This window comes from Copidosoma floridanum, unplaced genomic scaffold (genome assembly GCF_036245765.1).
Source record: "Copidosoma floridanum isolate Cflo_tuat_1 unplaced genomic scaffold, Cflo_Japanese_pri ptg000029l, whole genome shotgun sequence".
Classification (NCBI taxonomy): Eukaryota; Metazoa; Arthropoda; class Insecta; order Hymenoptera; family Encyrtidae; genus Copidosoma; species Copidosoma floridanum.
The window spans coordinates 8,459,622-8,475,298 of NW_028321906.1; the positions used below are offsets into that span (position 1 = coordinate 8,459,622).

Sequence of the window (15,677 nt, forward strand, 5' to 3'; positions counted from 1 at the left end):
TTCCAAGATTTTTGTCATCTGAAAACTGCATAACAATTCATTTATTCTCTGTTGTAATGTCTTCTTGAAAACGGTTGGTTTTTATGATTAGAGACCAACCTAATCCAAACAGACGAGTTGAGATTACTCGCATAAAACTAGTTTCTACATCATTTCCGTAGGAGGTAAACAACGAAATTTAAATTTTGGCTATGAACATTAACGTATCGAAGCTCAAACCCGGTGATAAATAATTTTAACCATACTTTCACGAAACAAGAATCCTCAAACTTTGACGACATTTGTGCAGTACCTGGTAGAAAACAGCTGGTATACCCATGCATGAGGGGGAACACCGTCAAGGTGATTATTTCGAGCAGAGTGTGTGGGTAAGCGCGTACCCATTTGATTCGGCTCTCATAATATGCGTACATAATAAATACTTGTATATCTGCTTGTACCAGCTGCGCGTGGCTCGTCTCGGTATAGGTACATGACCCGCTTTCCCGTTTCGTCGTTTTGCCGCACGGTGTACGGTCGCCGTATTCTTTTTTTTTTCCCCCCCACAGTTCGTTCGCGCGAGGAGTTGCTTCCTACTTTGTATTCAGGAAAATGCGAGGGCCCCTCGTGGACGAATGTACGTGTGAGCAGCGGAAAATACGAAGCCCTTACATCTACGGGAACTGAACATGTATGACCTCTGTCAGTCTGAAACTGATGGGTATTACGAGGAGTTTAAGGACGAATGGGCATACCGTGCCCCGAAGGGGCCAATTGACGATTCGATGAGCTATTTTTGATCGGGTACTCTCATCACGGCGTTACCTTTCATTCCTGGGACTTTTCGCGCTTCTATCCACGGTTTTTTTTTTAAATTTATTTGAGCTATGATTAATGGGTTCATTGAGATAAGAGATAGGTACGTATATATCGATTGTACGTGGGAAAGAAAATAACACTTTTTCTGAAATTAACAATCCGCTATATTTTTCCGAGTAAAGTATCGTTTGGCGGGAAAACTTTTCTTTTTTCATCATAGAAAATAAAAATGATGAAAGGATCACTTTGGACTCTATATATCGCTCCGCGCTTGATGGTATCATTAGTTTTTTTTTCTCCTCCATAGCAGTAACTGTACATTGGATTGTCGAGTCACAGTGTAGGAGCCGAAACAAAAATAAACCTGCAACCCGACTCGTGGACTATGTGCATGGAAACAGGTTTTTAAAATTTCAGCCCAAAGGGATTACATTTAATAAGGATTTTTATTCCGGTTATTTTATTGCAAACGTTAAATCGAATATTCGCTGTTTTTTTTTTTTTGTAAAACAGATAGAAATAATGTTGACCGTAAACAAAATGTATTAGCCCGCAGTGGGTAATCTTGGTTTCTAGGAGTAAAAAATTTTTACGTGACAATGATCGGTGTGCTATCGAGTACGTGTTGCAACAGATGTACCCATATAAGATGGGAAAAAGGAAAGAGAAAAGTCAGGCTCGAGTAAAAGTACGGAAGTCGAACTAATCGACCGTATACTTATGTAGCCCGAGTCTTTGTAAATCGCGCGGAGAGCGATTGTCACGGGTAAGTGTATAGAGATTATACCTACTCGGGGAAACTCGAGTGAAATTCAGTTCCCCCCAAACCTCGGTTTTTTTTTTGTTTCGTGATCACAAACTGTTAAAAATTGTTTAGGTGCAACTTATTGTAATACAAGAGTAAAAGTAATTATTAGTATCATTGATTACAAAATTTGCGTTTCAAAAAAACATTTCTAAATTAATCAAAACATCTGATATTCATCATTGTCCATTAAGTAACGATTAACTTTTAACTTGTTCATAATTATAATCGTCATCATTTTTGCAAAACCATATTGGTTAAAATTCCTCGAGTATACAGACACTCGTAATAATATTTATCCCCCCAAAAAATCTGTATTTTTCATACTTCGTGGAAAAAAAAATGGTGACAAAAGCCCTCCAACAACAAATAGCACGACAATAGAGGGACCTCGTAACTCGACTGCAACTTCTCCTCGCATCATAAACATCCGTTCTTTTGGGCGCGTTAGCGGGGCCATTGTGTTATCTTCTCTTAATTAAACGAGTAACAACCCCGGCACGCGTATGAGAGATAAAACGGAAGAAAGACCGCGACTCGCGGGCCTAAAAAAAACGGAACTCCCCTTTACATAAAAAAAGAGAGAGAGAAAAGAATGGCCCCTCGAGAAGGAGCGCAAGGAGAGCCAATTAGCCGAGAGCTGTTCGCATTACGGTAGTGGATACGGTCCATAAGCGCGAGATCTCTAAACTACACATACACAGACACACGCGTACCCGTATGACCATTGTGAGCTGCGAACGCGCGCTCTCGGTCAGTCGGTCGCATTTGCCATCGAAAGCTGCAGAGGTGTGTGCATGTATGGAAGTGTGTGCGAACGTGCGCGTGAAAAGCGATGGAAATTTTGAAAAGACTACTGTCGAGCCCATGGAACTGACGTACGTGTACCTATGTAGTATCTATAGGGCGTTCGCACTCTGTACGGGCTACTTGGTGTACCAACGTGCTATAATAATACATGCTTGGGATGGGTATATGGGCGCACGCTTGCCGAGAGCAGCTGAGAGAAGAGAGCGAGTAAAGGGAAGAAGGAGAGGAGAGGTACCGTTTGTCAAAACGATCGCGCGAACGCGACGGTAATTTACGACGGTAACGTATACGCCCGTACAGTTACCGAGTTGGCCGCGGACTTCGCCCTCCCTTTTTTCTCTCTACACGTCTTTCTTTCCTATGCGCTATTTTTCAAAGTTTTGCCGCCACACAATTTAGCTCTACTCGCCAATCAAAATGTTTTCCCGTAAGTAGGTGTAGGTATAGGTACGGAACAATGCTCGGGTGTCTGGCGGAGGTAAGGATTTATGTGAAGTTTGGCTCTTGCGCGCCCCGTCCTCCCTGTTATAATTTTTTTATTTTTCCATCCGGTGTATTAACCTTCTATTAGGTTGGGGTTGTTCGGGTTGTGGCGCCTCTTACGTAAGTCTTTTTAAATGAGACTGAATAATGGTGCAGTTGGTTGAGTTTTATAATGTTGTTGTTCTTGTTATTTTTTAATTGAATAGGTACTTGGATTATTTTCATTTGCCTTTGATCAAGCTGCTGCATAGTTTTGGTTATATGATCGATATTTGAACTTTGACCTCATCTCTGAGAGATATACGGATCACTGGAGTGGACCTTAGATGATCAAGTGATAAATTTCCCGTGCGTTGAAAAATATCTATTATGTTGAAACGAACGTCGATTACTTACTTATTTACATAAATATCTCATTCGCATTGCATAAAAAGGTATATAGAATCCGAATCACAAGATACTTCCTTATCATCATTCTCGAGATCACATTTACACTGTTAATAATATTACCATAAAACGATATACACTCCAAATTGGGATATGGCAAGTGCATATACATTTACTTTTGGCCTAGTTGATTTTCAACGCCCATAAACAATGCTTTCGGAGTGTTCCGACAGACAACGGTGCCGGTTTCACGCTTTCTCGTCATTAACAAAATCATCATCGCAATAACTTTCACGCAAGTAAGTACTCGATAACGAGACCCACCCCCGCAAATAGAGTTGGCGAGACTAAATTGCCTCCCACTAAAACGGGCGCCGTGGCGAAATTCATTCACAGACATCACGTGTTACAATTTGTGAGCATGACAGTACGAGCATCGATTATATTCTTTGATTACGGATATCCTAGGGTCCAAGTAGTACGTGGTTACAAGTACTGTCCGTGAAAAAAAAAAAAAAGTCTCGAGCTGAAATCCATATGCATAAGTTGCGATTGGGGGACAGATAAAAAGGCCCCAACCATACCGATTCATCGATCACCGCGATCCGGAGAAAAGAAAAGTCACCCCACGAGGGCATAGATCTCGATCGAAAGAAGGTAGGGAGAACTCACAACAGTCTGATCGGTATACTTCCGAATCGAAAAGCAAAAACAGCACCAAGGTGCGAACGAGGTGCTTGTCCGTTATAAGCACGCGTTATACCAACACACCTGTTTTTCGTTTCGCTCCCCCGATTTCCCATTAATCCATACCGACAACCATGCCCCCTTCAACGACACACGTACCGATCACGCGAGCGGACAAAAGGAAATAATCGCGTTCCGCGCGAGCTGTTTCTCCTATACTCTGACAATTTACACTCGTACACCCATAGGCAATACATGGGCGGGTCCGAGTGAAAAACTCTGGCTGTCCCCCCTTTGACTATATATATATATATATGCTTGAAATAACAAAAACAATAATGATAATAACCGAGCGCTCGTTGTTTCTTTGTACGTGTTTCAGTGAGGCGGACGAGGAGGCCCGTGACGCGGACCAGTTCCAAGGAAAGCGGGAACCGGAATGAGTCGTGGTGGTCTTCTTCTCCGTGATCCGCGCTGATGGTCATCAGCATGAGTCTCGCGCTCGCGTCGGCAGCCACCGGCGAAGAGGAAGAGTTCGACCGGCAACGAAACACGTCGCCGTGCCCAAGGCGACGATGATAGTCGACCATCGTTTCTCCCGCAAGCGTCGGCGGGTTAATTTAAGGGCTCGCCCACACGGGACGGCCACCACCCTCGTACAGTTTCATCGGTAGCACGTGGGGGCGCAACCGATCCTCCCCCGCAGCAACGGCACCGTTGGCCCTCAAGCTGTATATACATATGCTGTACACCCCGGCATATCTTCGAGCGCGAGAAAACTCTCGTCTGTACAACAAATTAACTTCGAGCCGGCGACAAACAGCATTACACGCTGGTAATTGCCGCCGCAAGTCCTTGAGCCATCGATCGGAGGAGTCGCATCCTTTCGTCTCCCTTCCCTCGTTGGCTGCCGACCAGCTACCGAGCGAGAAAAGAGAGCTCCTCCGGTGCATCAGAGGAGGAAAAAGGAAGAAAAAAAAAAAACACCCAAAGAGCAGATAAAAGACGAAGCGAGGCAGCAAGAGTCTCTCTCGTGGCGGCGAGCGGAAAAAAGAAAGGAGGAGAAGAAAGAAAAAGGACACGCGAGAGCGCACACAGGTATATAAGTGTATACACGGCACATGTCTCGTGGAGCACCGTGCGCCCGTCGGAAGAGACAAGCAACGTCGCCGACGTCTTTGGCAAAGTGAGAGGCTCAATTCCAACCGCAAGCGGGCTGAATTAGCCTCGTTAAAGATACACCGAGCGAGCCGCTCCTCCCGAACAAAGGATCACCTCGGCGGAGCTTAGGGAGGCGCGCCGATACACGACCGGGAGGAAGGGAGAGAAAGAGCAGCGACGAGGAGGCGCGTTGCCGTGGAGATCCATGTCCAGGGGCGTACTATGGCCGGGGCGCTGTCAGAGAGTGCCCCCAGGCCCGTGAGCGTCGTCAGGGTGGACGGCGGCGAGACCGTTGCCACCACCCCTGCGAGCAACAATACCAACGGCGTCGAGCCCCCCTGCCTCGATCGGCAGGTGACACCTGATGTGGCTCCTACGAGCGATGCCAGCGACAGACAGCAGCAGACCCCGGTCAGGTCGTTCGCCTCGACGGAGGCGCAAACCGAGCTGTCGCCCTCGCTCCTGCTGGTCCCGAGCCACCAGCACCACACGGATCTCCTCTCGGAGGAGTTGCGCGACGCGAGGAGGCGGGAGCGCCGGCTGCGGCGCCACCATCGCCGGGCCCTCCAAAGGGCGAACGGGGCAGCGGCAGCGGCGGCGGCGGCGGCGGCTGTCGGGGGCTCGTGTGCCGTCAGTGGCCTGCCGCCGACATACCCGGGCCTACTGGGGGCCGCCGCAGCTGGGTCTGTCGGGGGTGCCGGGCCCGCCTGTGCCGGCCTCGCTGGGGGCCCGGTGGCGCTGCACCAGCCGACGCAGGGGGGCGCCACGGGCGCGGTGCCGCTAGTCGGGCCGGCCGGGCCAGTGGGCGGCTTCCTGCACCCGCCCCCGCCCCACCTGGGCCTCAGGGGCCTCAGTCTCGGATTGCCTTTCCCCGTGCCGGCGAGCGTCTCCGCCTTCGGCAGGTCAGTTAACTCTTCTCTACGTATAATATACTCATATACAATGCGCGTGCCCCTCTCGTGTATAATTTATATACCCATACTCATTCCCCGCAGCTGTTTTATCGTTGCGCGCCTCGTTATAACTTTATGATCTTACACGTTGCTGCGCGTGCCCTCGCGTTTTTATCCAACTTTTTTTTTTCCGATATCTCACGAAGCTCCCCTACAATGTGTTTAGAATATTTTTGGATCTCCGAGCCTTTGTGTTTGGACTGTAATGCGTTAGTGGGAGGTGGGTAGATGCATGGGCCCCGATACGCCCATGCTCACAAATGAAGGAGGATGTTGGGGGGGAAATTTAGCTTCGTGCTTTTGTGCTTTCATCCAGGAACAAAAGGAAAGTATACGCAGAGAACTAAACTCGCGAATGCGGACGCGATTTGGGTGTGTTTGTTTATACCGTGTACGTTGAATGGATCAGGGTGGGAATGAAGTGGTGCGTAAAGTTATCGTAAACAGCATTTTTTTCCAAAGAGGAAATAAAAGTCGGAAGCTGAGAACAATGCCCATAGGTCCTGAAATGACTGAGTATCACAAAAACAACCCAAAATGCGTTATTAAGTTTCATATCAATAAATTGTACAACAATCAATCTGAAAAATAGTTGTCTGATTTTTAATATTCAATTTAATTTGTACACACAATTAGTTGGCTTTCTGTATGTGAAAAAAAAAGTTTCCGCAAGTAATGCCATTAATTTTTCTATCCAACGCGGTGATCTGAATAATACACTTGCAAATTAAATGCGCGGTATGAGCCGTTTCACCGGAGCCGAACGAAAAAAAAATATGGTATTATTCTTACTTTCGTCAAGCCACAAGATTCCCTGTTATGAAGCAATGAACGAGAGTACAATCACTCGTTTCGCCGGAGCCTCGGTGTTTCGCGCAGCTGATGCTCCTTGAGGATTCCATTAAAATTGATGTAATCTGATTTTATCGTTATTATTACGCTCCGAATAATGGCACGTTTTTCTCCCTCCGATCTTGCACCAAACGTAGACGGAGCTTTAGTTGGGACTGTTGTTTTCGGGCAGTTATTAAATTCATCAAGCGTATACTATATTTTCAAACATCGATAATAATTGCAGGATTGTCGTAACAGTGCCTATTATTCCGGGGTAAAGTGAAAAACACGTTTATGAAAATGGTACATTAATTCACTGCTGTAAAGATTTAAAAAAATAAAATAAAATACATGCATTTCATTGTCGTGCTTTGGCGCGGTATAATAATATTAGTTTAATCCTGAATTAAACACAATTACGTGTCCGCAGGGACGAAACTTTATCTATGTTTTATTATTTAACGTGACAGGTACGGCTGTGGATGCGGGAGGATGAATTTCCCCGTTTAATGAGATAAAACAAAAATCTCTTTTGCAATGTCTAACAACTACCTCCTTTTGATAGCCAGATCAAGGGGTTTTTTTTGCATACTTGTAGTGTAATAGAATTCTGTTATCTTTAAGTGATTGACGTAAATCAGTGCATTTCGCTTGCGTGCCTCAGTACAAATTCAATGAGCTCCTGTTGACTTGACTTACATGCTTGAAGCAAAGATTTGAAAATGAGAGCACACTTTTTGCACTATTACATATTGAAATCAATATTATGTCAAATTGGAGAATGTAAATTTATGAAATAAAAATTCTGACGTCCTACCCATAACTTAGGAGTAGCTGGTGCGTGATTTAATTTGGTTTCACGAATTGTATGTAATGGTGTATACCCACAAATTTCAATTTTGGTATTGGCATTCTAATCCAGGAGCAGTTTAATAAACTCGAATCTCGACCACACAACACTGCGTCGCCTAAAGCAGTATGATGTTCTACATCTGAAAGATTTGGATCAGCTTCGTATTTAAGAAGAACCTTCACCCCATTAATCTGAAAAATTTAATGTAAAAAAATTGTATTGTCCGATTTCTTTGATAAAAAAAATTTTACCTGGTTTTTTTAAAGTGTATATAGTGGTGATCTAAACCAAGCTCCTATTCCTCGCTTATTTACACCTGCTCCATAATCAATGAGCAGCTGTAATATTGGCAATCTATCGTCATCTGGTTTAGGACTAGCTGTAACAACGTGAACATAGACCAATTGTAGCGGTGTTGCAAAGTTTTTATTATAATCATTTACGGAAGACGGATTCCTAAGAGTTAGACGACAAAATTAAAATAAATAAAGAACGAAATCAATAAAAAGTCTTACTGGGAAAAAAAAAAATAACTCTCGAAATATCAACTTCCCTAGAACAAACTGCTTCGTAAATAGATTTTTTGGTCTCGTCTTCCATAACTAATGGTTCTTTTTAAATCAAAAATCTTTCAAAATTGGTGTGAAATCTTCAAACTATAAATGATCATTTTTTTCATTCTATATATGCAAAGTTTGTGCTTCTGTAAAAAACATACACTCATTAATGATATAGCGATTAGGAAAAAAACCGCCATACGCAATATAATACGCATTTATAAATTTTATTAACGATTGTTAGTCTCAGAAACAACTGATTTCACTTTGGACATGCAAGTACCTACTTAAATTAAAGGATGTGCAGAAATAAACATTGAGTTCATTGTCTTTTGTCACACGTCAAGTTTCTTACTCAATTTCAAAAATTATTAATGAGGTAATACATAATCACAATATAAAATTAATTATGAACAGTTTTGTCAAAAACAAACAATAACCATCGAAAATTAACGACTTTTCTTAAGAGGTAATTTTCGATGTTTATTGATCCAATACTCACATCACATTACAAACTCAGAAATTAGTGCAATTCACGAAACTTCGGTATCTCAATCAATATACCTCACAAGTGTTTTATCCAGAAAGAGACACTTCAATAGTTATAAAAGTTGCAAAAGCTACCGCACTACTGAAGTAGCGTACCCCTATACGTAACAATGTACAAAATGCTGAAATTGCAAAAAAAAGTGAATCAGCGCTATCTAGCGTTGCGATTTTATGAACTAAAAAGTGGCCCTAAAATTATGGACAAAATACGACGGTCACAATACCGCTCAATCCAGTTCTGAGATCGTCACTCTTTCAGAATATAGAAGAGGGGGAAGAAAAATCTGACCGTCACACGACAAACTAAAAGACGAGTTGGTTACCCCCACCATTCAGGCAAGCTACGCTCTGATTGGTTCGGAGTAGCTGTCGACTTTTGATACACTCGTCTGCCATTGGGTATGTTGTGGCTACTCCGAACCAATCAGAGCGTAGCTTGGCCGAATGGTGGGGGTGTCTGACTCAATTTTGGTTTTACGTATGACGGTCAATTTTTCTTTCCCCCTCTACTTTCCTTTGCGAGAAAGCTTTACTCTGATTGGTTCGGGGTAGCCACAACACATCCAATGGCAGACGAATGTATCAAAAGTCGACAGCTACTCCGAACCAATCAGAGCGTAGCTTGCCCGAATGGTGGGGGTAACCAACTCGTCTTTTGGTTTTTCGTGTGACGGTCAATTTTTTCTTCCCCCTCTTCTATATTCAGAAAAAGTGACGATCTCAGAACTGGATAGAGCGCTATTGTGACCGTCGTATTTTGTCCATAATTTTAGGGCCACTTTTTAGTTCATAAAATTGCAACGCTAGATGGCGCTGATCCACTTTTTTAGCGTTCTGTACAAAATCGCAGGAATACGGATTGGAATGACCGCGCATCTTATTGATATAATTATTGATTAATTCAATAACCCATTTGAAGGATTTTTGAACTGATGCTGTTCAGCATTATCGGTTCCACTATTACTAGGAAAACTCCTGCACTTATCATGAACATTGTACAATTTCTGTTTCGTATTATAGTTTCTTTTATAGTGTTTGCTGTACGACTTATTATTATTTATATTTTAAATATCTATTTTCATATGTGACGATTCTATCCGCAATGATTCATATTATCCATTACAACGCTGCAGTTTAATGACGCTTATCTTATAAAACATACTACGGACGAGTGAAAATAAAGCCAACGTATTAAAATTTTTTTTTGTCTTTCCACTCGCTGGCCTGATCAATATTTTGAAACTTGTCACAGAAAGTGCATTAAAATATCAAAAATATATCTCCACAAGTACAAAAAAATGAAGGATGTGGGGGACAAGCGAATTTTCGGTAAAGCAAAAAACCACAGCTGCTCGGGGTGTAAGCGTATTCGATTTTCTTCTCCCTGCCGAAAGCTCTTCCCTTTCGAGCCCTCTCGCCTTTGTACAACGAGAGAGAGGAAGACGTTCAATTAAAGCGCCAGTCTCTCTAGGCTTAATCAGAGAAGAGCGGTATACCCTCGAATCTCTCTACTACTTCTCTGCCGGTAGACGTGGTACACGCTCGCTCTCGTACCCATTGTTGCGGCACTGACATGACAGACAGAGAGATTAGTCGTCGTCTACTCGTCTCTGGTGGATACAACATGCCGTACGTCCAAACTACTGCGTCCGTGAATTATCAGGCCAAAGATGATTAGGTATTGAGGGAAAACGGCACGGAGGGATCTCCGAAGTGCCTCATGGAAACCCCATTGCAATGTGTGTTGTTACGTTCCCTCCGCGGTGTAATAATTGAAGGTTGGTGTGTTATACTCGCGTGGAAAAAGGGTGTCTCTCTCTCGAGGGTACAATTATATACATCGTGTCTATCTTTTTTTTTTTTTTGTTTTTGTTTTTTTCTCGACGATTGTCGCGCAACCGTAGACGCCCGAGAGTTGCGTTATTAAGTTCCATTAGCCGAGCGTGGAATTGACGGGAAACAGAGAGAGAGAGGAAAAAAAGGCTTCGCGGTGTGGTCGCAGTTTAATGCTCTACGCGTTCACGCGGTGAAGGTTGTCTTTTGAGAAACGAGACGCATATAGACGCAGCGACTCGGGCGATGTTAAATAATTACACGTGTACGTGTGGAGCGTGCGTGTATGCACGTGTGGGTCAGGAAATTACCAAAGTTCCTTCTCCCCGGTTCGGTAATTAAATCGAAAAATCGCCAACTGCAGTTTCACGCGTTGCATTAGGTACTTTGGTTCATTCTGTGCGGGGGTAAAGAAAAAAAATGTTGCGCAAAGCTGTGCCGTTACACGTGAGGCCGAAAAATCAACCGATTTTTCTAACAATCGGTATTGGAACGAAATCGTTACCGCGTTTTCTTCTACTTACACTTTCATCGGAAAATCAAGTCACCGTGATCGATCGAGGGAAAAGGCAAATAGCTCGCGATCTCGGAAGGGACAAGCCTCCCCTGCACACCAAACCGATTTTTTGTCTATGAAAAAACGTTGCGCACATAATTAATTATACAGGATCCTTTCCGCATATACATACATGTGCGCCGGAAACGTATTATTCTTCGGCGTGTTACATGCGAGGCAACAACAGCAACCACCTCACCTTTCGAGTAGGTAATTGCGCGAGTATAGTGCGTAAGTAGTTGTTCGCACACACTTTCTTTTTCTTTTTTGCGCTGCACACATGTGTCGTAGAGGCATACAGTAATAGACGCTCCACGCTGGAGATGATTGTTATTACGAGGCCGTCTCCTTTCATTGTGCCGATGTACACATAGAATATTCACCAATACTGCACACATATATACGATTGTGGACGAGGAGTATGATATAATGGTGGTGGCGATGATCGTCGTGACGATTGGACGCACAAGTTGGCGAGGCGCAGCCTGGGAAAGTATCGCCGTTGTAAATTGCGACATTGCAGGGCTCGAAAGGAAAAAAATATGCGCGCTTATTAAGCGGATACGCTCTTCATTATCTCTATGTGTATAAGTACGTGCCTTAAAGCCCGTGTGCCGGTTGGCGAAATCGCAGATTCTATCGCGAGCTGTGCTTGTGATTTGTAAGAGAAAAAAAAGGGAGAGACGGGCCCCGACTGACTCTGTCAAAGTTATCCCGATGGATCCGATAATGCGGCGATGAGGCATTGTTCAGAAACGACAGGGGAGTCGTTGTCCTCTTGGCCGCCGACGTGTCTCTCGAGGGAAATCCTTTTTTCTTTTTTTTTTTGCCGTTGGCATCGGGAAAAGATCGTTTATGCCGATGCATAATCGAATTTTTCATTTTTCGTTCCCACTTTCTTACGGAGATGCGCGTGTTTGACGGCGTGAATCGTGATGAAAGTACAATCAAACCTCACGATCAGTGAATAAAAAAGGAGTAGTCCACGAATGAGCATCCAACATTACGAGCGCATTGTCCGTCATCTCGCCATACCGATTTCGTTATACATTACGCCATTGTCGAGTACCAAGTATGTACCAAAAATGTTGGGTCATTGGCCAGGCGATTGGGAAAAAACTCGTCCCAACTCCGAGGTAGAAGTTTAATTGTTTTAATGATACCCTCTTCATGGCCCCTGTATTTCTTCGCCACTCAACTTCAATCTAGTATTATTAAAATTATAGAGGTATGGTTAAATCCTCATGTAATGGTAATTATCGGTACTCGGACTACCTTCGAAATCCAGCATAAAGGCAGACATGAGAACAAAACAAAAAAATCACAGGAGCAAAAAAAGTACGTAGACTCGTTACGTAAAACGTCCGACGCGCGATCATCAACAATCACACCGCTAATAAATGTCCTAATCGGGCTTCCGAAGCCAAAAGCTCAACTCGACGAATTCCAGGCGGTTCGCCGCATCTTTTCTTCGCACACTTGCGCTATAATTACTTGAGCACACGTGCTTACGGGTGTATTCGCGTACGTAAACACACATACATTATTCCATGGCTTCCTCCTCGCCGTAGCATTCGAGCGTCAAACAATGCCCCGACTGGTTCTGTGGTTCTCTGGTTCGCAATGAACACGTCCATTATCATCACTCGATTCCGCAAGTCATGTGTAGGTTATATACATATTGTATATGGGTATTCCACATCCAACCAACTATGAGAGGAGAGGAACAAAAAAAAGTTCTGTATAACAAACCTTTTTTTTTTCTTCTCAGCCTCTCCAAGTGAGCTTTACCTACACACGTGTGTATACTGAGATCGAATGATTGACGATTGACGTTCACGCGTATACGAAATGAAATTTCATTTTTAAAGTGTACGTTACAAGGTACATGCTGCGAACGGAATACCGTTAGAAAGCACTTGCTCCCGAATGGGATGTGTGGCCATTTCCGATGCGCTGGTATATACAGCTGTGAGATGTGGAGCTGCAGATCTGGCGATTTGCGATGTGTGGATGTATATATACCATCTTATAGATTCGTGCATCAGAAGCTTTATGTGCATTCGTCCGATGCGATGTTACCTCGATATAGGTATCATTTCCAGCTGCCGTTGATTTGGTGTACAGCAATCAGAAACAGTAAGTACTCTGCTCTGCAAAGCTTTAACTGTATTTTCCAACGAGGAAAACTTTCGGATGTACTTTCAATAACGCCATCCATCATCTAAAATCCAGTTTAATTCAATCCGAACATATGTAATTATACATATATACATTTCCCACTTTATTACACAGCTCGATACAGCTAACATGAAGAAAAAAAAAAAAAACCCACATGCTTCTCAAAAGAGAAAAAAATATAACGTCCGACGTATTCTCGCTACCATATAAATATATACATACCCATCCATCGAAAGCTTACAGCTCGTAGTCCAAGGTATCTCCTTTCCATCTCGCAAATCTTATAATCCCATCCGAAACGAAAGTAGTCCATCCCGTTCACTCAGCTGGACGAGGGATCGAGGAACGCTCGGTCGCGGCTGTAGTGTCCCCTTTTTTTGCTGTGCATCCCGTAGAATTCTGAGACTAGTAAAAAAAAAAAAAAAAAAAAAAAAACTTGGAAAGGCTGCCAATATTCATAGACCGTGTCCGTGAAAACCTTGTCTCAAGATGCACGGGCGGAGCGAAAAATCGCGCAACTACCGGTCCGCCTCGCGCAAAGAAACTGCGACTCTCATTCTCCCATATTATTTTACTTATACCCATCGCTATTTTTTTTTTTTCCCGCAACTGCGTCGAATAGACACACACCCGTGTGTGTATACCTGCTGCGGGGAGGAGCAGGAAAGCGGCTCGCGAAAATCCAAAGAAGAGAGTGGGCCGCCTCCTCTTCCTTTTTGCTGTTCAACTGCTCGTGGGTTATGTTTTTTCTTTTCTCTCTTCTCGGAGATCCTTATTTCTGCGCCGCGTGAAAGTGAGCCCGAGACTTGAAATTGAGATCACCGCGGCCGTACCGCGTGCCCGCTGGAGTTACGGGGGCGTACGCGTACACGTACACCACACTACTTGGTACGGACCGGATTCCTCTCTTTTTTTTTTTTTTTTTTTTTTTTCTTTTCTCCTCTCTTTTTCAACATTCGCGTATGTGTGTCGTTTTCGTCGCTATATTTAGCCCATCGGCCTTTTGCGCGACCCATCGTGCCGTCGACTCTTATTGTGCACGTCCACGTGTGCACTGATGCAGGTACGGGGGGGAAAAAAAGAGGGCTCGTGTGCGTACAATTATTTATGCAGGACGCCAAAAGTGTGCCTCTACGCGTGTCTCCCTTTTTTTTTTCCTCCGAGCAATGGGCGCCAGTTTCGATTAATGATACCCGTCGCTACTGATTTATGTTCCCTATGCTCCCTTTGCCCCGTACGCGCCTGTCCATACAAATGACACGAAAAAATACTTCCCGGCAACTTGAGTTTTTGACCGTGTCTCCATAAACACGAATTATTATGTATCGGTATGGAGCGTATGGAGGAAAAGGGAGAAAATAATTTCTCATGGTGTCTAAGACAATAAGTGAGGGTTTAGTAATCATTTGATGGATGTTGCACGTGTTCGATGTAACTTAACATCATGTACATAGTATGGTCATATTTCTCAAGTACAACAGGGTAAATAGATATGCGGGTAATTTGCAAAAATGCTATTCGTAGGTACTTATGCGATTGATAGGCGTTAAAAAGCTACACGGTTTCAAAAATGCTATCTGTTGCAAAATATATCGTTTATGTACACTCGATACGGGCTCCATGCGTATAATATCTTTCAACGCATAGTTTGTCGGGTATAAAATGAAAACACATCTTTATTTTTTTCTAAAACGTTAAGTGGCTCGTTTAATAATCACATTGTATTAAACAAGAAACAAGGGAGTAATTGAATCAACGCTTTTGGATCTCCTTATATTATGTTTCTGATGCAATCGCTGCACACACAACTGGCTTTTATTTTTCTATTCTCCGCGCTATGCTAGATTAAAAATGATAAAAACCGTGTATACTTTTTTTTTTTTTTTTTCATTTTCTCAGGAACACAATATCAACTGCAAATGACGAAATCGCATTTAGTGCCAAAGGAGTCCTAATTGATAGAGTTTGCGCCTCATATGTAGGTTTTTATTATTGCGGCGCGTGTAAGCTTACTCCGCGTTGCTCAATGCAAGCGCGCATTAACATAAGGATGGGAGAGGAGAAGGTGCTACCGCTGGAAAGTACCAAGCGCACCCGACCTACATAGCGAGATTTTTTTTTTTTTTTTTTTTTTTCCTCGCACGGTATAATAATAATGTCCGTAATATGCTCACCGGATAAAAGAGGGCCGATTTTTACGTACTATAGAAAAGATTTGCAAAACAAAAGC

General features: G+C 43.4%; 1 protein-coding gene across 1 annotated transcript in view; it reads left to right on the forward strand.

The window, feature by feature from the left end:
- Positions 1 to 15,677, forward strand: part of LOC106637153 (uncharacterized) — a 48,470-nt gene that overhangs the window by 5,502 nt on the left and 27,291 nt on the right. Inside the window, exon 2 of the mRNA XM_023389799.2 lies at positions 4,353 to 6,033. Coding sequence (XP_023245567.2) covers positions 5,354 to 6,033 — 680 coding nt within the window. The 5' untranslated portion in view covers positions 4,353 to 5,353. The remainder of the gene's footprint in view (positions 1 to 4,352; positions 6,034 to 15,677) is intronic.